This window comes from Pararge aegeria, chromosome 8, assembly GCF_905163445.1.
Source record: "Pararge aegeria chromosome 8, ilParAegt1.1, whole genome shotgun sequence".
NCBI classification, from domain to species: domain Eukaryota; kingdom Metazoa; phylum Arthropoda; class Insecta; order Lepidoptera; family Nymphalidae; genus Pararge; species Pararge aegeria.
Genome location: NC_053187.1, coordinates 7,374,198 through 7,398,483, shown reverse-complemented (window position 1 = coordinate 7,398,483; position 24,286 = coordinate 7,374,198). Strand labels below are relative to the sequence as shown.

Sequence of the window (24,286 nt, the reverse complement as noted above, 5' to 3'; positions counted from 1 at the left end):
TCTTTTAGATCTGTAATCATCTGTATAGTACAGAAAATTAAGAGTATGGGCAACTTGCCCTTTTTATTTTGCGTTATTTTTTGAAACATTTACATCATTTTTTAAATACCTATTGAAGTAATACTTAAAGGTAGAGCTAAAAAAAAATTCAGGACTGACTTTTCATTCTCAGGAGAGAGGTAATCTGATTTATTCCAGATTAATGGCTAATCTGCTTTAGCTGTCCCAAATTTCAACTTCACTGTTATTCTATTAAATGTTTTCATATTTATAATATTATCTGGATAGTGTGGCTGTGTAACACAGACTCAAAGACTGGACGAAAGTGTAAGGGCTTAAAAATGAATGTTTTTCTACAGAGCCCCACAAAATCACTCTTGTGCAAGAAAACTTGCTTGTAACATTTGAAACCTGATTTTACACAAGTTCATAATGTTTTGCAAAATATTATTATTTTATGACTGCATACATGTTTTGAATAGGCTGTAACATGGACATAATTTATTTGAGATATTTCATTGGGATTTGCTTTATTTGATAAATATATTTGAGTTGTTACTATGGACTAGTTCATATTCTTTCTGGAAAGCCGCCAAACTACTCTGGAATCGAGCTATGGCAGATCTTATATATTTGTTAATAAGTCAACTGGCTGACTTGAAGTACCGAATCGTTACTCGCGCAAAAATGTTTTGTTACTTGCATTTGACAATGCTGGCTGTGTGCAGTCATATATTGTTTTTTTTTTGTCTAACAAATTTATTTTTATTTATGTTCACGCAATGTTATCCTAGTAATTGAAATAAAAAGTTGATCATAGAATCAACTTCATAAAAAATAAACAACATCATAATGTTTATTAAAAAGAGCGCATCTTGGAAGAATAAAGAATTTAAAATATCCCAAAATGATGAAGCTGATGGAATTCCTACATGTTTGATCAACTGCTATGAAAGTAACGGGTAACAACGCGGTTTTAACGATTATAGATTGTCTAAGTAACGAATACATAAGGTTACTGATATTTAACAATAATTTATAAGCTCTTCTGTGGAAGGCATTTAAGGTTGACAGCTTACACATATGCATAGTAATACCACGAGATATGAAAATTTCCTCATCAAGTAGATACGATGTTTATCTCTACAAACGGGCGTGTGATTTATAAATGTCAATTACAGACTGATTCGCAACCAAGATCTGATAAGATTTTAGAAGTAACAAAAACTAGGGCATGCACTAATTTTAATAAATACCCACTAAGTTTGCTAATTATCTACGTAGTTTAGTTGTTTCCACTAATCTTGTATTTTTGTAATTAAACCGGTTTACGGGTTTATATTTTAGCTGGTTTTTTTTGGCAAGTGTTTTTACATATAATACGGTAGGCAGTAGGTACTATAAAGATGCTAAGAAGATATGAATAACATGATTATATTAGTAGTTAAATTAACAATAATAATTTAAAATGTAGGTAAGATTTTTAACCTATGTTCGTATGAGGCTGACAAGTCTACGGTGACGATATGTCTAGGGAAATTACTACGCGACGTGATCTCAAGACGAGGTAAGCGGGAAGTAGGAAGTAATACCAAGGAATACTATTTAATGCCCCAACTTCCACTTTATCAATGTTTATAAAGGCTCGTAATTGGCTGTAGCTGTACAGTCCTAACAAGTACCTCGTAGTTAGGTACTTACATTGCCAGTTTAGAGCGAGATAATTTAAAAGGTTATTGAAAAAAATGTTATAGTATTATATTTATATAGTATTTAGAAATACCAAATATTGTCATTTAAGCGGCAAAGTATTTTTCTTTTTAATTAAAATCGTATTCACAAACAATTTGTATATGGCTTACTGGGCTTGACTCGGCTGCTCTCCGAGTCCAAGAATGTGGGTTCGTTTCCTGCAAAATGAACTGCAAAATGTTTTTGTGATAAACATTAATGATTTTCAGTGTCTTGGTGTTTATCTGTATATTATAAGTATTTACGTATTTAATTCATAAAAATATTCATCAGTCATCTTACCCATAACACAAGCTACGCTTACTTTGGGGCTAGATGGCGATGTTTTTATTGTAAAAATAAAAATGAAATAAAGCAAACATATAAATTATCCATCCAGTTGAACATATCTAGCAAACTGAAAGCACACCACTTCCGGTTGCGAGGATAGGAAGTAACAAAAAAAAATACATGAAACATTTTTCTGGCGAAAGGATGTAACTCGGTCAGAAACCTATTTACGCTGGAATTAAGTATCTTGGATAGAACGGCTTTTATGCACTAGTTGAATAATCTACGGTTGTGATACCAATTGTATGTGTTGGAATGAACACAACACTTTCTGCGAGGAGACCCCAGCACTGTAATGGGCCGATAATGGTTTGATGATAATGTTGATAAATATGTATGTAGTCTTGTTCGTGAATACAGATATTGATTTAAGCGGTTATAGCCTAGTGGGATAACTTCGGCTTCCTTTTAAGGGGGGCCAAGTTCGACCTCCGGGACGCACCTCTAACTTTTCGCAGTTATGTGCGTTTTTAATTTAAGCAATAAAATATCACTTGTTGCAACAGATAAGGAAATCGTTGTGAGGAAACCGGTATGCCTGAGAGTTCTCCATTATGTTCTCAATGGCGTGCGATGTCTACCAATCCGCACTTAGCCAGCGCGGTTGACTATAACGGCCTAAATCCTTCTCAAATTCTAAGAGGAATCTCGTGCCTTATAGTGGGCCGGTTATGGGTTGATGTTGATGAAATTTATTGATTTGTTTTTTTTTTTATTAATTTATTTTACGGCCATGGATGGATTCAAGTCCTTTAAGGCCTTATTGATTTGTTAATCATAATTTAACTAAGAGTTTGTTGTTTCTTGTTGTTATAATTGAGGACTTTTACATATAATTAATTAAATGTACCCAGAGCTTGATGGGCGGCTGGCTGAATCATTACAGTTTACGATGCCAACCTGTGGACTACTCAGACAGTCCAATTGCTAATAGAGTAAGTCGAGAAATGACACAAATCTGCTCGAGCAAAGTTCAACTAACATCACTGTACAAAGACATAAAATTTTTTATTTTCCAGGAAATTGTAAATATATATTGTATAGGGTGAAAGTGGTATTTATAAATTAAGGAAACCTTAAATACGATTAAGTTTAAATTAAACTAACTATAAGTGTCAATGCATATGTGAAACTGTAAATTATTGAGTAAGTACAGAAATAAAACGAATCCAGTTTACGATAGCGTGATAAAACCATTAAATTGGGTGCAGCTAAAATTTGTGGATTCGTGTGATAGTGTTATCAGACGCGTAATCGTATTAAACTGTTTATTTAAAAGGCCTTTGCCCTGAACGTTTTACACGAGACGTATGCATTGACCTTAAAATATGTTATATATTTTGGTATATAATTATACGTTCGCCATAGAACGATTTATCGGTATTTGGTACTCAACTAAGCCAACTAGACAAATGGGGTTAATAACCCTCCCGCATACTACCTCAGCTCCATTTTAATACCGTTCGCATCATCAATTTATTAACGGAAATGCTCAAATATAAATTAATGATGTGCATATATAATTGTCAAATTATATATTCTACTCATTCATTTATATTACGGATAGCCATAAAACTTCATAATTTTTATACTATTCGTAACCGAAACTCATAGCTTTACTTTCTAAACAAATGTAGTGTAGTGCGAAAGAGTACGCACAAGCTTACTTCACAGACAAAGACGATGCCCAAATCCTATAAAAACCCGGGTTCTGTTTTCCTTGTCTTCCGATCTTCCGGGAATTTTTCTATCCCTTTAAACCGTATTCGGACTGTGGCATTTAAAACAATGTAGCCTTATCAGTCCTAAGTGATGCGCTTAATATATAAAATTGTTTGACTGAAACATGAGCGTGAGACAGCAATCGCGTCGTCTACTTGGCTTGGTCAGCTAACCGATAGTGTGCGTGCGACGACCTACGGCGCCTTGCTATGCCAATATACGAATAACACAGGGCCAGGTGTCGGCATATTGTTTCAGATCGGGGCCGCGGGCTGGTTCACAGGCAGGTATAGCTTTCAGTGTCAACCCGTCGACCACTCGAAAAGTCCACAAACAATGAGGGTGAATTATCTGTACACATTTTAATTGAACCCTTGCCGTGTCGTCTACTCACAGTTTATCGCAATTTTCCCTATTCACGTTCCCACACATTGTCACTGACATAAACACACAGTATGGCTATTCATTTAATATCAGAGTTACCATACCTATTATATTACCGATCAACAACTTAACTATCCATGAAAAAAAATTTAGCTCTATATGGTTACATTCCGAAGTTGTTCTTACTATATATACTCACGCGACCAATCTTAAATAAATAAGTAAAAGAATAAGCTATGGCTTTGGTAATAAATTAATAGTCACTGTTCAAAAGCAAGTCTCGATTTGTTAGAAATAACCTTTTTTTTCCGGAGGAAACAGGCACTATGAAAGACTGATTCGTGTGCACTGATATTAGCCCCTTCGATCTGAATAATTACCACATCAACATTCTAATTACTATTATCATAATACATTAAATATTGTGTAAAAACGGAAGCCATGATTACAATCGACTTAAATAAGTGAATCAAATGTAATTATCCAAAGTAGGTATAATAAGTTATTATATCTTCGCGGACTAAGACATTTTGCTTTCCATGGAACAATATTATAATATTACTTACATTTCGTTCATTTATTTAAGATAGTATAATACACATAAAAAGCAGTAATTTTATGGGTTTGTAAAATCTATTGCGCCAGCAAAAGCAAACGCTTTGCCTTCAATAGATATAGTTTAAACATAGAACCATTGATTTAAGTATACTATCATTATTGATATAGTTTTTTTTTACCATTTACTTAGGTTTTCAAGCGTAATAGATTTTACAAAAGCTCACTCATTCTTCATTTATCGCTACAAAATTAAACCAAACATTTTTCATACATTCAGTTGTAGATATACATAGCACGAAATTCATTTCATAATTCATTAATGTCTATCATATATAATTATATTGGTTATCTATATTTGGCTAGCTTTTGCTCGCCGCTTCTCCGCTTATTTTATGGTAAGAGTACGTCCTCTGAGAAGCGAAAAAAAAGGCGACTTTATTAAAGAACCTTTATTTACCCTAGTTTCACAAGTACACATAACAATGATGAAATGAATAAATAACAAAATACTCCATACTTAAAAAGTGTTTGGTATACCATAAATATTGTATGTCAGAAGATTATTAAATTTTTTCTGATTATAAAATGGTTTTAACACATTTCCCATAATGAATTCTTTTAATTTTACTGAATAAAGCTACGCTTTTTTTTCCCTATTCAAAGGACTTGACAATTGTTTTTTTTTTCATAAATAATGACACTTAGTTAACTTTTCAGATGGTTAATGCCTGTTGGTGGTATTACTTCTCAAAGTTCACAGAATTCTTTGATACGGTGAGTAGTTACACTATTAAGTATGATAAGTATTATGTCCTCCCATTCCTAATAAATGTCATTCATTATTCAAATATGGCTGATATTTTATTCCTAATTTAAAACTTGCAGTTTGAATATAAGTCAGCACTTAGCGTTTACGTTATAAACTTTGTGTTACATTGAGTATGTATAACCTATAAAATCTTCATAGTAATAATTTTAATCTGCGTAATAAACTATAGATAAATTAATAAATGTAAATGTTTCGCTATTCATTTCCTGCGGAAATATCCTATATACTACTTGAATTCCTACTACGTACAATTTCCATTGCTAATCAGCCTTTGAACTTAAATCCTGTAGTGAACCTAAACCTAAGTATGAGTTTTGCAAGCTTAGTCGTGAAGTCACAATCTGGCTTTCATACTTTGCACTCGACGTCGAAGCTACGTCGAACCGAATAAAACGTAATTGTTCATATTAGAATTTGAATCCAGGTTTGGGCCAATAATTGTTAGGTACCGCATTTTTTCTGTTAAAGATTTTTCAGTACCAGTCTAGCCAGCTAGTTAAGCGGTCCCGGTTATTATCACTAACTTGTGGCAATAGTCGTTAAAGCCCACCAACCCTCAATGTAGCTGTGTGGTGGGTCCAAAAGGCTTGTGCCCAGCAGTGGGACGTAAATACGCTACGAATGATATAAATATTCTAATAGCTAAAACATTTACCTATTCAATACATTTTAATTTATTTTTAGTTATCTTAGTACCCATAACACAGGCTACTCTCATATTGGGACTAGATGGAGATGTGCGTATTGTTGTATATATTTTGTATATATATATATATATTTATATATGTATATATATTTTCCAGATCTTCTTTGTGCTAAGAAAGAAATTCGACCACGTATCAACGTTGCACGTGATCCACCACGGCGTGATGCCTATGTCCGTGTGGTTTGGCGTAAAGTTCACCCCCGGCGGGCACTCCACGTTCTTCGGCCTCCTCAACACCTTCGTTCACATCATCATGTACTCGTATTACATGTTGGCAGCTATGGGCCCCCATATGAGGCCGTACTTGTGGTGGAAGAAATACCTTACTACCTTGCAAATGGTAAGTAAACAAAAAATCTCATTCGGTTACTTTTTACCGAGATATAATGTTAGCCTATCGACCGACTGGCGCAGTGGGCAGCGACCCTGCTTTCTGAGTCCAATGCCGTGGGTTCGATTCCCACGTCTGGAAAATGTTTGTGTGATGAACATGAATGTTTTTCAGTGTTTAGGTGTTTATATATATATATTATAAGTATTTACTTATTAAGTCTTATTATTAAGTATATTTACTTATTAAGTCGCCATAGCAGTGATCACGATCCTCAGTCATAAGGGATCGACAAAAGAGAGAGACTTATTATTTTTTTAAATATTCATCAGTCATCTTAGTACTCATAACACAAGCTACGCTTACATTGGGGCTAGATGGCGATGTATGTATTGTCGTAGTATATTTATTATTATTATTATTATATAAACCTATTAGAATCTAATAACCTGTTAGGGCTGCATCGCGACGGCAGATCAAAATAAAGTGATCGCATTTTTTTTGAGTGTAATACGAGGCGACTAAGAGAACATAACAGAGTCCGTCCGTCCGTCCATTGCTACATCTACTGCGTTTACCAAACCCTTTGCCGTGCATAGAGGGTATGAAAAAAATCTCCAGTACGAGTTATAAATACTTGAGGGTAGGCTTTTTATAACTATTGCAATGCCTACCCTTAAGTTTTTTTATAACTCGTACTGGAGATTTTTTTCATACCCTCTATGCACGCCAATACCTTTAGGCCAGCAGTGGACCTATGTAGGCAAATTTAACATTTAGATATTTGTTAAAAAGGTTCACTTCATTGATATCTCATCTTTTAAATATCCCAGTAAAAGCGCCAGAGGGTTTTTCTACCAGCGCCTAAAGCAGCGTTATTTTAAAATTACAGTATAATATGACGTATCTTGACGTCCCTAAAAATATAATAATTATTCAGAATCATTCTCAAACAAAAACGCCAACAATATTAAAATGATACCGGGGTAAACATCGTTAGGAAACCTGCATTTCTAAGTCCCGAACTTGGCCATCGTGGCATAACGACGGAATAGTTACGCTGTGCCTTATTACACTTCAACTGCACAACTGCAACGACGTTATCCCAAGTTTATAAACGTTTGGTAAAGAGGAATATGGGTTAGATGTAGGTAGGAAGTTGTTAACTGTCTTGTTTTTATAAGGCCAACTTGCACGTTTCAATATGCTTTATCACGTTTTAATTTAAATGCATTATTATTAACCCCAACGTTTATATATCAGTGTGCTCAAAAAACATAAAGCCGATTAGTATTCATGAAAAGTATCACTTTCTTCATTAACCTTACACAATAAAAAAATAAAGAAGTGTCTGTATTTATTCCTTTGTATTAATGTTAATTTGATGATAATCAGTTAATTACAATTAGTAATTGCATTGTCCAGACAATTCCGTGGGAATTTTAATAACTCATAAATTAACAGGGTTAGTTATTTAAATTTTAACCTGCTATGCATGTGTGACAGATCGTGTTATTTTTGCCCTACTTCGCGGCGCCTGAAAAACCATTTTGCATGTCACGAAGATGGCAGGAAAACATCGCTTTTTTTGTGAAAAACCTTTATAATTGCGAAGAACCGGATAATAATTGGAAACCAACTGCCTAATTTTATAATAACCAGTCTAATCCTAAATCTTTAGCTGGCAGGTTGAATTTATTATTGCTTTTGTATCTACATGGAATTACTATATTTAATATGTAAATCGGCCTGGCGTATTCATTTTCCAACTTAGCCTAACATTAGATTTTGAAACTAACTTAAGAATGGAATGCGAAAATAATAAATAAATAAATAAATATACTACGACAATACACACATCGCCATCTAGCCCCAAAGTAAGCGTAGCTTGTGTTATGGGTACTGAGATAGCTGATGAATATTTTTTTATGAATATAATACACATACATACTTATAATATACAGATAGACACCCAGACACTGAAAAACATTCATGTTCATCACACAAACACTCTCCAGTTGTGGGAATCGAACCCACGGCCTTGGACTCAGAAAGCAGGGTCGCTGCCCACTGCGCCACTCGGCCGTCAAAATGTCTCTCATATTTCAACTATCCGGTCCTCCGAAATCTTCCTAGGGTTTTCGTTTACTCAATTTGAAAAGGGATATATTTAGGTAATATTTAGAATATATTAAGCTTTCTTATTTTAAGCAATTTTACATAAAATAAGTATTATCAAAATTAAGCTTAATTTTGATAATATATCATGGATTTCCGCAAAGTAACGCCTGCTTCTATCCAATAAAATAAGTAAATAATTTAAGGGAAATTGTATATTTTATAACAAAGTACCGGATGAAATCTTATACATGTCTCTCAATAGGTGGAAAGTTTATATATAATATGTAAGCTTATAGAAAAATCTGATTATTACACTAAGGATTACTTCAACGATAAAAAAAGCTCGGGTGTGAACTGCTCGTACCTCATAGCTAAATAATAATTGACTTAGAGATGGTGATAGCAAAAAATATTACCCAGCTAAGTTTGTTGTGGGCTTTTCTTAAACCTTTAAGTTTAAGTTGGCGAACCTATTTATGACCATCACCTCATAATTATTATGTATCATCATCATCATCATATCAACCGATAGACGTCCACTGCTGGACATAGGTCTTTTGTAGGGAGTTCCAAATTCCACGGTTAGCTTCTCTCTCTCTCTCTTTCTTTCTCAATCGCTTCAAGGTCGCGTGTTGAAATTAAATCGAATCATTTCGCGCTAACGATGGTTTCGGTTCACAGGTGCAGTTTGTGGGCATAATGGTGCACGCGTTCCAGCTGTTGTTCATCGACTGCGACTACCCGCGAGCCTTCGTATGGTGGATCGGCATGCACGCTGTCATGTTCTTCTTCCTCTTCAGAGACTTCTACTACCAGTCCTACTCCAAACCAAAGGTAACGCCATATTAAAAGTACTATTTTGAGCAGTACAAGTGATTTTTGTGGTAATACTAAATATAAAAAATGCATACTACTTAGGAAAATAATATAAACAAAAAGTGGATATAAACAGTCGACTTACAAGAAATGGTCATAAATTAGTGACATCTGCATATCGTCTGCGAAAGGTACAGAAGTCGTTTGTGGAATTGAGTGTACGCTTTTATAATATGATTCCTAAGGTAATTTTGGACTTACCAATGTATAACTTTAAAGAATGTGTTAAAACACATTTATTACAGCGAGGTTACTATACAATAGATGAATTTCTTAATGACGAGGTTGGGTTAGGTTTTAAACCTAACATATTGCCTACCATATCCTTGTTCCGCCAATTGTAACACTAAAAAAAGTTAAACAAGTCTGTATCGTGGATTACTTTGCGCAACATATAAATAAATAAATAAATATACTACAACAATACACACATCGCCATCTAGCCCCAAAGTAAGCGTACCTTGTGTTATGAATACTAAGCTAACTGATGAATATTTTTATGAATAATGTACATAAATACTTATAATATACATATAAACACCCAGACACTGAAAAACATTCCTGTTCATCACTCAAACATTTGCCAGTTGTGGGAATCGAACCCACCGCCTTGGACTCAGAAAGCAGGGTCGCTTCCCACTGAGCCAATCGGCCGTCAACATGTTCACTATATAGGATGGATAATAAGCTTTTTCGTTTTCGGTTTTCTTTGTTTGTTTGAACGCGCTTATCTCTGAAATGAGCGGCCCGATTAGTCAAATATAACAAATTGAACTGTTTTTTTTTTTGTAAATTACATCAATAAGTAATATGCAAGGTCATTAAAAAAGGGATATATTAATATATTATGGGAAAGTTTTTAGTTTTCATAAAAAAGTATCCTAAAAAATAACCTTATTAATCGTGATAAGTTGTTAAAACATTTAAGTGGAAGTTTTCTTGAGTTATTGTTTGAATGTTACATAGGACCTTAATATTTTTTTTGATGCCGTGACCCTATTTTACCTTAAATATACCCAAAGCCGGTGTTACGATTGTCACCGCGTATTTTGTAAGAAAGCTTCTGTAAAAGTATTGATTCCAGGAAAGAGTTGTAAAACAAAAATTTTACATTTTCGCTAATATATAACACCCCATATACTTCTGTTCCAAATATTCGTCTTTTATATCGAATAGTGTTTTTAATACTATTTATTATCTTTCGTGCAGGTTCGCGCGAGATCGCCGCAGCCAATCACGACGGAGATTGAAGAGTTGAAAATGCCGTACAAGAACGGTTCGCTGAAGAACGGCTTCAGTAACGGGCACACGAACGGGCTAGTGCGAGCGCGGACGGTTTTGCCCGCGGGCAACTGACCGCGTCGCCCCTCCAAATAGACCACACGCCTGTAGACCGACTGATAACACATAACCCCACTTGAAAAACACGTGGAAAATTTGTTACGTATGTTTTCATTTAACATAAAGATACCCTTAGTATGAGATCAGTACACGTGAAGTCGTTGTCGAATATCGAAACTCTTACGCGGACGTCAAAGTCATTACAATGTTAAGATCCAAAAAATACTCCAGGTGTTAGAAATATGTAAAGAGCGTAATTCTAAAGGATTCTGCGTCGACGAGTAAAAAATGTATATTGCCCCAACGGATTTGTCTTTTTCAGATTAGACTAATGTTCCTTAGCCTACTAGGTACAGGTCTCCTTTTTTATAGAGGAGAGGATATTAGAATTACTTTTGAGATCATTTGAACCCTCCACGCTGCATCGGTTTTGTTTTGGTTCGATCGTATTCGTTTCCGACTCCAAATTTATTTTCGTGCAAATTTCATACTATGGGTTTTGGCACCCTGATTATCTATGACGTTCAAATCGTATGATACTCACAACTAAATTTTATGACGTCAAACATGAAAATTGTTATAAGATTTTAATGTCATATAGAATTAGGGCCCTGGATATTTGCCACAATTAGGTAGCTCAGATTTATAGCACTTGTATACAAGGAAAAATGTAAGACTTGTGAATTAAGATTGTCGCTTGCAGTGCTTAGACTAACAGTTTTGAATTCAATTAAATACCCTACGTTTAAATCAGGGATGGCGAACGGAAATGAAAATTTTGGACACGCCGTTAATTGAGAATATGTTATCCTATTCATAAAAGTAACTTATTTTAACAATTTATAACAAAATATCACTTCACTCGTCGTTATGTTGCATTATCTTGTTTGCTAGATAATTTATATATTCTAAAATGTAATCGAAAGTGTCGACCTTATAAAGTGCGCGATAATATCACAATTTTTTTTTATTTTGTGAACGCGTAACTCTGTAAGTACAAGTTGAGTAAATATACTTAAAAATACTCATAGCCATTAATCACTTATAACCTAAGATGGTTCATTTGCAGTGGCAAGAAACGTTATTTTTTTTTTTTATAAAACTTTAAAAAATGTTTGCCATCCCTGGTTTCACGCCATTTTTTTATATAACATTAGTGTATTCAACGGGCAGGAAACGTAACCTAAATAGCCCCTTTCTAATTAGGCAATTATTTAACATGTCAGATGAACACTGACTGTGTTAATGGCGACAGACTACAGCTGTTGGACATACAACAACTGTATTTTGACTTTTTAATAAAAACCTTAGCAAGCTTTAATAAAAATAACTGCCTAGCTTTGCAAGACTTATAACTGCATAGAAACATACACTCTAATTTTCTTTTCAGGATAGGAAGCAAAAAAATTATATTTACAAACATTTTTTTTTACGTCGTACGTGTACATTTTTAATTTGTATTTAATATTTTAAAAAAAATATTGCAAAATCAGTATTGAAAAGGTTATAATTTAACGACTTTGTTGTATTCAAATAACCGTTTAAAAGTCGAGTGAAGGTCACTTCCATTTTCAAAACTGAAAAACGTTGTGTGTGACTTATGTATATTTAGAAACGAGTGTTATATGCCTAAATTTAAGAATTATATGTTTGGATACAAAGGCATATTCGATTTTCTATAAATTTTCATTTTTTGTATTAAAGAGGAATTTCTACATATTTGACATGGTGTTTTTGATACGGGCTATTTTAATGCATAACGGAATGTAAGTGCACATCTCTTATTAAGTTTTTACTCCATTTTATAACTTAAATCGTAAAAGACATTGAATATTGTATTAAAACGACTAATATTTTTTATGAACTTTTTAGCGTAAGAGCGTTTATGCATTATCCGATCTAATGATAATTTTTGATATACGTAAAGTACTGCTCAACTAAGCTGATTAGACGAAAGAGAAGAAATTGGTTCTCTAGCCATGCCTTACATTACCACTAAGGCTGGTTTCACTCCGCACTTTAAGCCGAGTGTCAATAACTCAAGGACGCGCGTGTTTAATTTTCGTGATTGTTTATTTTTGATTTCTCTTTTCAGTGTTTTGTTTAACGCGCGTGTTTAAGTTTCGTGATTGTTTATTTTTGAATTCCATTTTCCGTGTTTTGTTTACGGTTTGACAATTTAATAACTTTGTTTGCCAGACTAGCAAGGAAAGACCAGACGTTAAATGTTGTCACGTCACTTGCTAGTCAAATATTTAAAAAAAGACTTCGTTAACATTAATCCTGCTAGTTTAGTGAGTTATAAGCAATTCGAGATACTATTTGGATTTAACGACGCTCGCTATGTTAGATTAATATAATTCAAAAGCGTAAGTCGGCGAGCGAATTTTAAATTATCGCCCCGCTGTTGAGTAATTATTTCCATAACAGTGTTGACGAGAAGTGCCAAGTGTGAGATACTTCAACTTCTTTATCGATCGCGTGAAAGTTTATTACAATTTGTATCGGAACAGCGCCATCTAGTTACTATACTGGTAAACAGGCTTGTCACTAGATGGCGCTCTTTCTAAACCATATAAATCGCAGTTAACTTTCACGCGATAGAATAGGTAAACTTAGGTAGAAAATCTCACACTTGGCTTACCTATTCTGTCCCATCGATGGTACGTGTTAACAATAAAATAAATCAATAAAACACAAAATAAACGTTTACCGAATCTTTAATTAGTGTTGGTGTACAATTTTTAAAATAATGACGTGTATATTGCATTTGACATACTCATTCATGTTTTTTTACGATTTGTACCCAAAAAATGTACGACGGTCAGTGAAGTCACTCATACGTCTACTTTGCTTGGTTTGTCAGCATGTATTGCTCCGGATAGTGTGTAAACATAATTTGTTCAATGCTACCAATTAGGTACTCCCGCCCGCTCTAAGACTTTTAAGTCGGTCTACAAATTTGTGGTCTATATCCTTATGTGGCATATACAATGAATGTATTGTGAAACAAGTATAACTTGACACGGCTTATGTACATTTGCTATACAAATTATGCTGTTCATTGAATATTTTGAATAAAACGATACTTTTAGCTATGAAAATCCGTATAATTTCGAAAATAGGTTTAGTCCCAACTGCCAGAACCAGATTATACTTGTATCACTATGTTGTCCATCGCCGTGCATACCTCATGTTGAGAACAATATACCTTGCGTTCGTGTGGGGGTAAAATAATTCTCATTATATGACTGAAAAACCGGGGCCCTTGTTAACTATGACATTTCAATTGTATCCCACTAGTAAGTACAATTTTGTGACGACAATTATTACAATCGAAATAAGCGTCACAAAATGCATTTACTACGGTGTTACGGTTTTAATGCCATAAATAAAAAGGCTCCTGACACTACCATGAATCCGCACATAAGTGGGGGGAGGTAAATAAATTTTATTTTTATTGTACCCTCCAAACGATGGATAATGTGTAAGGGGGTGTTATTTAATATAGACCTTCCGGGGTAAGGTGTAGGAAAGAGATGCGATGATTCGCTTCTTCTATCCTTTCGATGTAGTTATTTTAGATCTCGAAATGTGAAAAAGTTTTTTATTTAATATCCAATTTCCACCCATAGTACATACTATGGTGGAAATTTATACCGTGGATATGCCCTACCTGAAGTCTTTCATTGACATGTCTCCATGGAGAAATTACTAAGCCCGCTGATATGTCAACTACCCGATGGTAGGAATTAATTATTGAAATCTTTGATTTGATAAATTATTTTATTATTAATCTTAGAATCATTTTTAACTCAAAAACATATTTTTGTCGAAATCTTATAAACTTTGTTTTTGGTTTTCGTGTTTATTTTTTCTATTGATTGTTTTTTTTACATTTCGGGTACTAAACAAAGTATGTCGTGTAATTAGTGTAAAATGTGATTTATCTAGTGTATATACGTTAGGCGGTATCAGTGGTGTACATTTTATTTTATTGATACAAAAGTATAGCTAGATTTTGTGATCGCATAGCGTTTTGTACTGGTATTAAATATAGATCGCTTTTAGTTTAGTTAACATTGGAAGGGCGATTTTGTTTGAGTTAAACGTTTGTATAAAGGTGCTCTGTTGAACAATTATTTCAAATTGATAACTCTTGGCTACAGCAACAAATTATGATTATATAGACTGTCAATTAAATTGTGTTTATCTAAATGCGTGCATATTATACTAATTTTACTACAATTGTTCAAATCGTTAAAAATACAGTTATTTCTTTAAAGTCTTTCCCAAACATATAATACTCCACTCAGTCTCCGATTTAATAGATCAAACCGTAATCGCGAAAACTTGCATAAATGAAAAATTTAAAAAAAGAGTGCAATATACATACTTTTCGTTTTACCTACGCAGGTAAGTATACCTATCATTCAGGCATCGTGTCAATAGTTCCATCAAGGTATAGTCTGTGACAAAAGTCGACCTGGCAAAAGGGATATAAGTGAGGCGGGAAATAGGGTGCGTGACCCATACACGCTTAGCAACTGGGTCAACGTAATCTCAATGCTGCACAAGTTCACGTTCGACGCGTTTATTCATATTTAACATTACGTTGTTGCCATAAATGGTCCAGGTATTTCTGTTGCCAGATCGGCTAGTCGCTGTATATACTATTGTACTATGTCGTGCTTACTTACCAGCGCATATAAAACGGTACGTATGTACATTGTACACGTTCGTTTCCGCACTGTGAAATGCTTAGCTTCACCTACAATATAACTGGACAAGTAAATCTGTGAAATATTTTTTTGGGCAATGGTCTATTAGACATCTGTTCTTGGTGTACTGTTTACAATAACCTAGAGTTCTGGACATTCCCTGGACTAGAGGAATTTGTTGTTTGGGACAGCCTTTATTTCCGATTTGTAAAAAAATTCAAATATTTTTTTTTCTTTTATACTTATTATAAGTTTTTTACTAAATTATTGTTTTATAAACGATCGCAATCCTTTTCCATTATGGAAATTGTTACCACAAAATGCAGTGCAGTTATTATACATTATATTGTAACACTTAGACGGTTGTGTTGGCTATTTATTTTGTTTAATTTTAATTTTATTTATATACCAAATATATAATGTGGTACTGTTCCGAGGTCGCTGCGAACTCTTATATTTTATGTATCATGAAATTTACAACGATAGGTACAAAATTGTTTAGAAAATTATTGTTACTTAGGATTATTTGAAAAAAAAACGTTTGGAACGACCTCGCTACAGTTAGGGGCTTTATTTTAAAAAATTTTATTATGTGTAGAGAGAAAAATTGATTTTTTTATGTAGGTCTACAATTAAAGCCTTTTCAAATAGGAATAGGAGCTTAGTGCTGCTACTTTTGACATGATATAAGTAGAAATAAACAATATATTAAATCTACGCAGTAAAGACAAAGAAAAGTTGATTTAGAGTTCACTACTATTATACCTGTCTTTATATATTACAGATAACTAATATCTAGTAAATTTATTTTTATAATAAAATTACTTAAAATGGGTAGAGTACTCATAAATATCTATTTTTTGATAAATCAGACTTGCTAAGAAAACTTTAAATTTTAGAATAGTTAATATAATTTTTTTCCCATTTTTTCCTACTGCGACCAACATCATTTTGTCGCTGATGGAGGGCAGTTAAGAGTTGCAGATGTTATAAAAAAAAAACATTAAACTACTGTCGGTTACTGTGCAGAAGAAATATTCGAACAAAAGACAATATTACAATTTAGCATTTTTAATTTTATGTTCTAATTGTGATAATAATATTAATTGTAATTTATTATGATTTTAATTATATCTTAAGGTTTTTTTTTTGTAGTTTGCACTAACACCGACTTGATATAAGACACGTCCTATTCTTATTTAAGACGCATTTTTTATTTTTCTCGCTACACTTAGTAAAATTAAATGTTTAAAATAACAACGGGTTGTAGCAATAAGGATGCATTTTTACTAAAGCGGAGCTGAGCAAAGCCGTGCGTAATTAAACCAATCAGATTATTAATTAATAACGTCATAACTCTATCACGTTTTAGACCAATAATTTGATTGGTCAATTTCTGCACGTATCCACTCCGCTCGGCTTCGCTTTGCTGAAAGCGCACCTACTAACCATTGACGTTCATTATTAGTCTTCCGTTTTGTTTTGTACTTATCCGGAATTAGGTGCTTTGCATTACTCCATACGGTTCCGCTGTTGTTATCAGTTACAAGCTAAAGCTCGCCATTTTTGTAAATAAATTTTGTTTCATTAGTGATATTGAAATCAGGTTATGTAATATTGCAATTTTTATACAAAAATGCAAATAAATTATAAGAATTAAAGTGTTATCTAGTTTTTCTTAAACATCCATTCTACACCGTGCAGTCTAGTGACAGTCTAGTTAGTGTAACCAATCGCATCAAGTCAATGAACTTACTCTGGAATAAAAGAAATCTATCAAATTTAATAAAAAGTTATCAAACTTGAAGTTTATCCTCTCTAAGATCCTCCATATAAAATGACAAACACGCAAACGTGGATGTGACTTTCGTTTACAGAATGCTTAAGTACCCTCCAGGACATAAATTTCTCAAAGGACTGGACGTGAAAACACCGGAAAGGTCGCTAATAACAGACCCCACCCACCGCATTTGTGGGATATATTCCCGTCGACAAAGACTTGGCCAAGGAATTTAGCAGTACAGTGCAATGGAAGCGATAAAGCCGCCTTTTGTATTCTACTACAGTCTTTGTGTTTCTCTCTATTCGTCCTTTATTTTCCTTACTGTTTAGTGGTGTACAAATAAAGATTAACGTAAATAAATCGGTATTGAGTATCCCCTAACAGGTTAGCCTAGCCTACTAGGTGAGATTACAGTCAAGGGCTAACATGTAGTGGTATTTTAGAATATACTCAATGGTAAGTACTTGGAATACTTACATTTCGCGTATAAAGAAGGGTGTAAATTTAGGTCATAAATATAAAAATGCCCAGATAAGACTTCAAGGTGTTAATGGTTCATAAATTGACAACTTTAAATGTACATTACTGATAGAGTAGTAGTAATTGAAAAAGAGCAACTACTGATTTGTTGTTGTGTCCTTCTCCGTACAATCTGCTTTCTGCCTTCTGAACCGGTTGTATAGTTACAACAATACTTACTTTACGTTTTATGAGTACTTATAAAGTACATTGGATAAAGTAAATTATGACTGAAATTTTAAGTTTCAAAAAGATATATCTAAATAGGTAGATATTCCACACCTACTAATATCAGCTGAATGTTAATCAATCTAAATGATAATTCGTTAAGGATGTTATTAATAATTTAATATAAAATACTCTTTTATTTATAAATCACATCATATAATATATAATTATAAACATCGAAGACTAAACACAATAATATTTTTATAACAACCAGCAATAACTTACAAAAAATTAGACACTTACGTACATGCGAGGTTTTCACATTTATCCAAAAAAAACGGATCTAGTTAAGTACTAACGTACATAGAAATTCGTATAAAAATGTTTTAATACCTATGGACAGAGATTTCAGGCAGTTTTAGCACAACGGAAACCTAAATTACCAGCAGAACTATCATCTGTATTGTGTGATCTGGCGGAACATCGATACCGGTAACAGTATGAACGATGACATAAATATGAACCCCCTTTCTTTACCTTTTCTTTAATCTGAAACAAACAAAATAAAAAAAATCAACAAAAAATAAATAACTTCTGATACAAATGTTATACCAACATAAATCAAGCTTGAATACGTGCTACAATTAGCGTCGTCGCGAAAAAATATGCCACTACTACTATGTTTTATAGAAAAAGTGGGTGTACCCCAACATACTTAACACATCTTCCTAACGCTTTCAAGTGTTTAGGCGTGATAATGTGTGTTTGCATAAAAATAATATGCATTATTACGATTTAGCAGAAATCGCGGTTGATTTGCTGCCATTTTTTAAGAGTTCCGTTATCTGCCTCCATAACTCTTCACCAGATCTATATGAAATTTAAATGAAACCATTTGGTATTCCAAATGGTTTCATTTAAATTTCATCAAATCAAAATCTTTTCGAAAAAAATCATGATTTTGCAAATCCAATTATAAATGATGGAGTTATGGCCGAACATACAAAAAAAAATACATCCATATTGAAACTTCCACTTTTATGAAGAAAGTCAATTAAAAATATATCATAAACTTTCCGAAACTACAACCTGTAGGTTGTAGTGTCGGCGCGGTGTATGCAGATAGTTAAAACAGATCTTGAACGTTAGTTGTCTTGGTGTAAAAATACCATCATTACAAGCTGAAATTTAATTAATGTTTTATTAAATATGGCTACTATGATACTTCTGGATAAAATAGCTTTCAAAGGTGCAAGATTAAATCGGTTAAGTGGTTTAAAAGTTTAGAAATTAATAAACAAACAAATCTTTCCTACCTTTAATTTATATTTGATGTAAAAGTTCCAAATTTAATCTGAAATTTGGAAGGTAGGATAGTACTAGAGGGCAAAGGCATTTAGCAAGAAAGGATTCGAAACCAAACTTTTCAAGTGTCTTATCGTGAAATCCAATGTATGCATGAAAGCCTTGTGTCTTTACAAATTCAGTTATGAATAAAATCTATATATTGAAACTTGATAATTCTCGTTCAACTTTATTACATCTCCTAAAGTCCTAACCAATAATAAATTGACACTTTTATGATTGAAAAATACAAAAATATATAGTATTGATTATTTTTACACATACACATACATATATATATATATAATTTAAAAACAAAGAAATAAAAAAAATTTAGTTACTATTTAATATCATAGCATTGCTACCTTGAATTTTCCAAAAATAAGGCACTATAATAATCAGCATTGATTGGAAGTTTTCTAAAACACTACCACAAAAATACTTTGTCATGCTAATAAATAGGATGTAGTAATTTAAAATTTCTTACATTGTCTTCTGACCAAGAATCTTTTGTCCACTCCCATACATTTCCAGCAATGTTGCAGAGGCCTAAATCATTCTGAGGGAATAAGTGCACTGGATTGGTGCCAATGTAGCCATCCTTAACTGAATTGTGGTTTGGGAATGTGCCCTGCCATATATTTGTCCTGAAAAGTAATAGTTAAACATAATTATTTGATTAGATTTGTCTTTTTTAATATACAGTTTTTTATTTACTATATATATTACAAGAAGCTTGTATATTTATAAAAAAAATAACTGTGTATTTTTAATGCACAGGGCAAATTTTGAGAAGTGCCAAAGAGCAATGTAACATGTTAGGTGTAATGATATTGCAATTGTGTAGGTTCCAACAGTTATAATTGTGTATTTTAAACTTTTAAAAGCTATACAATATTAGTTTACAATACTTACAAATGCTTCTTGTTTGGGTATAACTTATCACCCCATGGGTATGTTATATTTTGTTTACCGCCTCTACATGCAGCTTCCCATTCTACTTCGGAAGGTAAACGTGCATCCCTCCATTTGCAGTATGCAGTAGCATCATTCCAAGATACATGGATTACTGGATGGTCCATCAAATCTAAAAAAAACACTTTTTAAGAAGATTTTAATAAAATAGGATATTTAGATTATGTTAAATTATTTAAATTAATAGATATTTTACCTTCAAAGCACCATTTAACCCTTTCAGATCCATTAGATCTGAATTAATTGAACAAAATGATTGTGAAATAAGATTGGAATATTGGATAACTTTAGAAAATATTAAAAAGTTATTGGTGTACACTTTAAAGATATTCCTGGACTAATTTACTTGCAGCAAGAAGCAGCTTAAGGGTTTGTAACACTTAAGGCAAGTGCTTACATATTAGTTGCATTAACAAATTTTAGTATGAAAAATGTCTGGCATTTTGTCAATTATCAATTAAATGACTTAAGTGTAGCAAAACTGTTGAACCTGTGCAATTGGAAAACTAAGTGGTTAATAAATAATTCTTCTGCTCTGATTTCAGGGACAGATGAATATTATAATTGTTGCATGAAGTAAATGAATGTAGAATAAGTATGAGTATAAATTTATATCATAAACCAGATAATAGTCAGCATTTCTAACTAATATTATAAATGTGAAAGTGTGTTTGTTTGATTGTTTATTTTTCCTTCCTTCACACCCTACTAGAGTTAGTTGAAAGGATAGAGGGTAATACAGTTCCACTGGATTTATTGAAGACCATGATAAATAAAATAATACTGTGGCTGAAGAACACAAGTGCAACTCACATGTAAGTAGTTAGCATGTTAATTGCTCTTTTATTAACAAATTTAGATGCCCAAGAGATATCAATATGGGAAAATTTTGATACCTCTCAATAATAATCCAAACATCATGAGATGTTAAAATAACATTTAAATCCATTCAATACTCCAAATTACAGTAGGTTATTTGGATAGGTGCTTGTGTTACCTGTTATATCAGAATCAGGTCCATAGGGATGTCTCCAGTTTGTACCATCAACTTTATACCACCAAGGTGCCTGCATCACACGGAAATCCTTAAGTTTTTCCTTAAATGTGCTATTGAGGAATAGTGTGAACACAAAACTATCACCAAATGTCTCGGCCTCAGTCTTATAGTTAGTAGATTCAGTAAAAACATCAAAATCCCTGTTCGAAACTTCGTATTTGTCTAAGTAGAAACTTTTTAATTTAACTAATCTTCTTGGACCTTCAATGTCGTCAACAATGACTATGTCGTCGGTACCCATTTGGTATGCACCTGCCGGTATAAAAATCATTTCAGCGGGTTTCCTAGAATTCGTATCCACATACTGATTTTTAATGGGGCATTGATCATTTGTTAGTATCACATTGTTTGTTTCTTCACTGAAGTATTCTGATTCTTCCCGGTTGCTCGTACATCCACAACCACTTTTTAAATTGTGAATTGATTCGATATATAATATACTTATTAAAATTACTTTCGACAGCATTATATATCAATATTTATCAAAAAAAAAGTACAAAAACCGCTTATCCCTACAAGTAAACAAATACCTAAATAATAACGAATGACATACGTCAGATTCAGAATTCAGGTGAATAATAATTTAGGTTTGTGCCCGTTTCAAAAGGTTTTCGATATATCAATAAATTGACCTTTTTACAGCGTTATAAATTAACTAGTTGTACCCTGCACACAATCATATTGCACATTGTGATTGAATAGTTGAGAAAAATAGATAAAAAAATCCTTGATGCGTATTATATATCATGCTAAAATTTCAGCCCGATCATTGCAGATCTTTTTTAATTTGGAGGGTACACAAACCAACATAACATTTATATATATATATATATATGTAGGTATATATGTTTTAGCACTAAAGATGTCCCTCCTACTTCCAGAGGCAACCAGTATTATAGATAGATAGATTTGGAAATTATAGATAGTTGCAATCATTGACTGCAAATCTTACATAGACTCTTCCGCAATTAAAGTTTTAGTAGTAGTACCTATTAAAGCATTTTGTGGCCAAGCTTGTCCAGGGAAATCCCTACTACCCCCATGCCTATTTAAGCTGCTAAGCTACGTTCCAGTCCGAAGGGTGTCATTTCATAGGATGTGTTCCTTGCATGGCATTCAAAGTGTTCCTCTGTTTATGTAACAAATTATGGTTTTTCACTAACCATTAGGTTACCACAGCTTGGTCCATCATTTATTACTATAAAAAACCTTTAGGATGTTATCAACAATTTTTTTAGTAAGTGACCTTAATTTAACAAACATTAAACTTTTATTAAATTTAAAGTCTGTGGGAATTCTAGTATAAAATATTCATTTTTTTTCCTTCCATAGCATCCCGTAAACGTTTTTGTGATTTAAACTTCATTCAATACATTCTTGTTTGCTCGTAACGTAGCCCAAAAAAAATCTGTCTAAATTTCATGTCTAAAAGAGTTAAAATTAAAAATTTAGTTTTTTACGATTTTTTCTAATCATTAACGCCCCCGCTATACACTTCGGAGATATAACACTTATAAAAAAGTTAGCCTATCCATTAAGTCAATGTATCCTCAACATGGATGCAAAATTTCAATTCAATTTCAATTCAATTTCAATCAATTTTTAAGTGAAAGTTTAATGATCCCTAGAGAATTATAGATAAGTTAATGTACCTATACTTTTTTGAAACTATCAAACGGTATATATATTCGATATATATATCGAATATTTTACTTTCGACATCCCTAATTTAATTGACATTTGGTTGACATGCATGGTGACAAGATACTGTTTTTTTTCTTTATTATTTCCCGTACGGAAAGGACATAGGTATATCACCCTGCAGCCAATAGTCTATTCAATTCTATTTCCTTTGTGGCGATCCTGAAATAAAAAACTTATTATAAGGGATGATGAGATATGACCTACGACTCGCCATTTACCTACTTTATACAATACAAAATTTAAAAAATATCGCGTCAGTGACCTTACCTAGTAGTAGGTAACATAATATTAAATCAATGTAATGCGAGCTCTACACTCTTTCAATACATTATATGGCGCTGCCTAAAATTTAAGATCATTCAAGATAAAAGAGAAGAAAAACTATAAAATAGCAATTTAGTCTATTTCATAGTGAACTACTCATTAGCCGTCGGTTTCGTTTAATGTTTTAACCTAAGTTCTGTCAGTTTGTCTTCAAGTATCTACTACATAACACAAAATGACCTATAGTAATTTAGCAAATTCACTGTGAACCAAATAAAAGCCGTTGGTTTTATTTAATGGCTTAGCCAAAATTATGTTTATTTCCTACTTAATAAGTATATAATATAACCTATAATCCCGAATAACCTTGATCAAAAACTAATCCAATCATCGTTTACAATAGAAAGTTAAAACACGTTTAAGTAATGAAATAACACAATATTTATAACACTTTAATGAACTAACCAAATACAAGTCTGTAAAAAAACGAGAACATTAAGAAATAAAATGTATATTTTATCCCTTTAGCCAGTAGAACCGAATAATATGGGCGAGGCGGGATACTGCAAACACAATAAAATTAAATAATTAATAGACAACCCTAATATAAAAAGAATTATTGTAAAATAATTAATTGCATTCATTTTTTTGATATTAAAGTAGGCAGTTACGTTTCAAGCATTGGAATGGAAATATTCTCACCTTTTTATTAATTTAGATAGTGGCTAATACCTGTATGAAGACACTAGTTATTTGCTGGAAAAAAAATTTATAAAAAATTAAGCGCTACTTACTTGATAA

The 24,286-nt window shown here is 32.8% G+C and overlaps 2 protein-coding genes across 7 annotated transcripts in view; one reads left to right on the top strand and one right to left on the bottom strand.

Moving 5' to 3' along the window:
* The window catches only part of LOC120625817 (elongation of very long chain fatty acids protein AAEL008004-like), a 46,485-nt gene extending 33,280 nt beyond the window's left edge, over positions 1-13,205 (top strand). For 5 of the 6 annotated variants that reach the window (XM_039893040.1, XM_039893042.1, XM_039893041.1 and 2 more), the window contains 5 exons: positions 4,063-4,146; positions 5,464-5,520; positions 6,379-6,621; positions 9,415-9,567; positions 10,819-13,205. In XM_039893040.1, coding sequence (XP_039748974.1) covers positions 4,063-4,146; positions 5,464-5,520; positions 6,379-6,621; positions 9,415-9,567; positions 10,819-10,965 — 684 coding nt within the window. In that variant the 3' untranslated portion in view covers positions 10,966-13,205. Of the gene's footprint in view, positions 1-2,936; positions 3,018-4,062; positions 4,147-5,463; positions 5,521-6,378; positions 6,622-9,414; positions 9,568-10,818 lie in introns of all 6 variants that reach the window. The other variant, XM_039893045.1, reaches the window with a different exon arrangement.
* Positions 13,206-18,375: 5,170 nt separating this feature from the next.
* Positions 18,376-22,041, bottom strand: LOC120625718 (formylglycine-generating enzyme). Its single transcript, XM_039892881.1, has 4 exons — positions 21,458-22,041; positions 20,401-20,572; positions 19,973-20,132; positions 18,376-18,690 (listed from the first exon to the last, which is right to left on the bottom strand). Exons 1-4 carry the CDS (start codon positions 21,981-21,983, stop codon positions 18,550-18,552), a joined length of 999 nt encoding a protein of 332 aa, XP_039748815.1. The 5' UTR covers positions 21,984-22,041; the 3' UTR covers positions 18,376-18,549.
* Between the last annotated feature and the right edge of the window lie 2,245 nt (positions 22,042-24,286).

Excerpts from the sequence above, each read along its gene's own strand:
- LOC120625718 (XM_039892881.1), bottom strand. The coding sequence starts at position 21,983 with ATGCTGTCGAAAGTAATTTTAATAAGTATATTATATATCGAATCAATT. Across the intron at positions 20,133-20,400 it reads TACCCAAACAAGAAGCATTT|GACAAATATATGGCAGGGCA; the intron begins GTAAGTATTGTA and ends ATTACTTTTCAG. Across the intron at positions 18,691-19,972 it reads ATTCTTGGTCAGAAGACAAT|ATTAAAGAAAAGGTAAAGAA; the intron begins GTAAGAAATTTT and ends TGTTTGTTTCAG.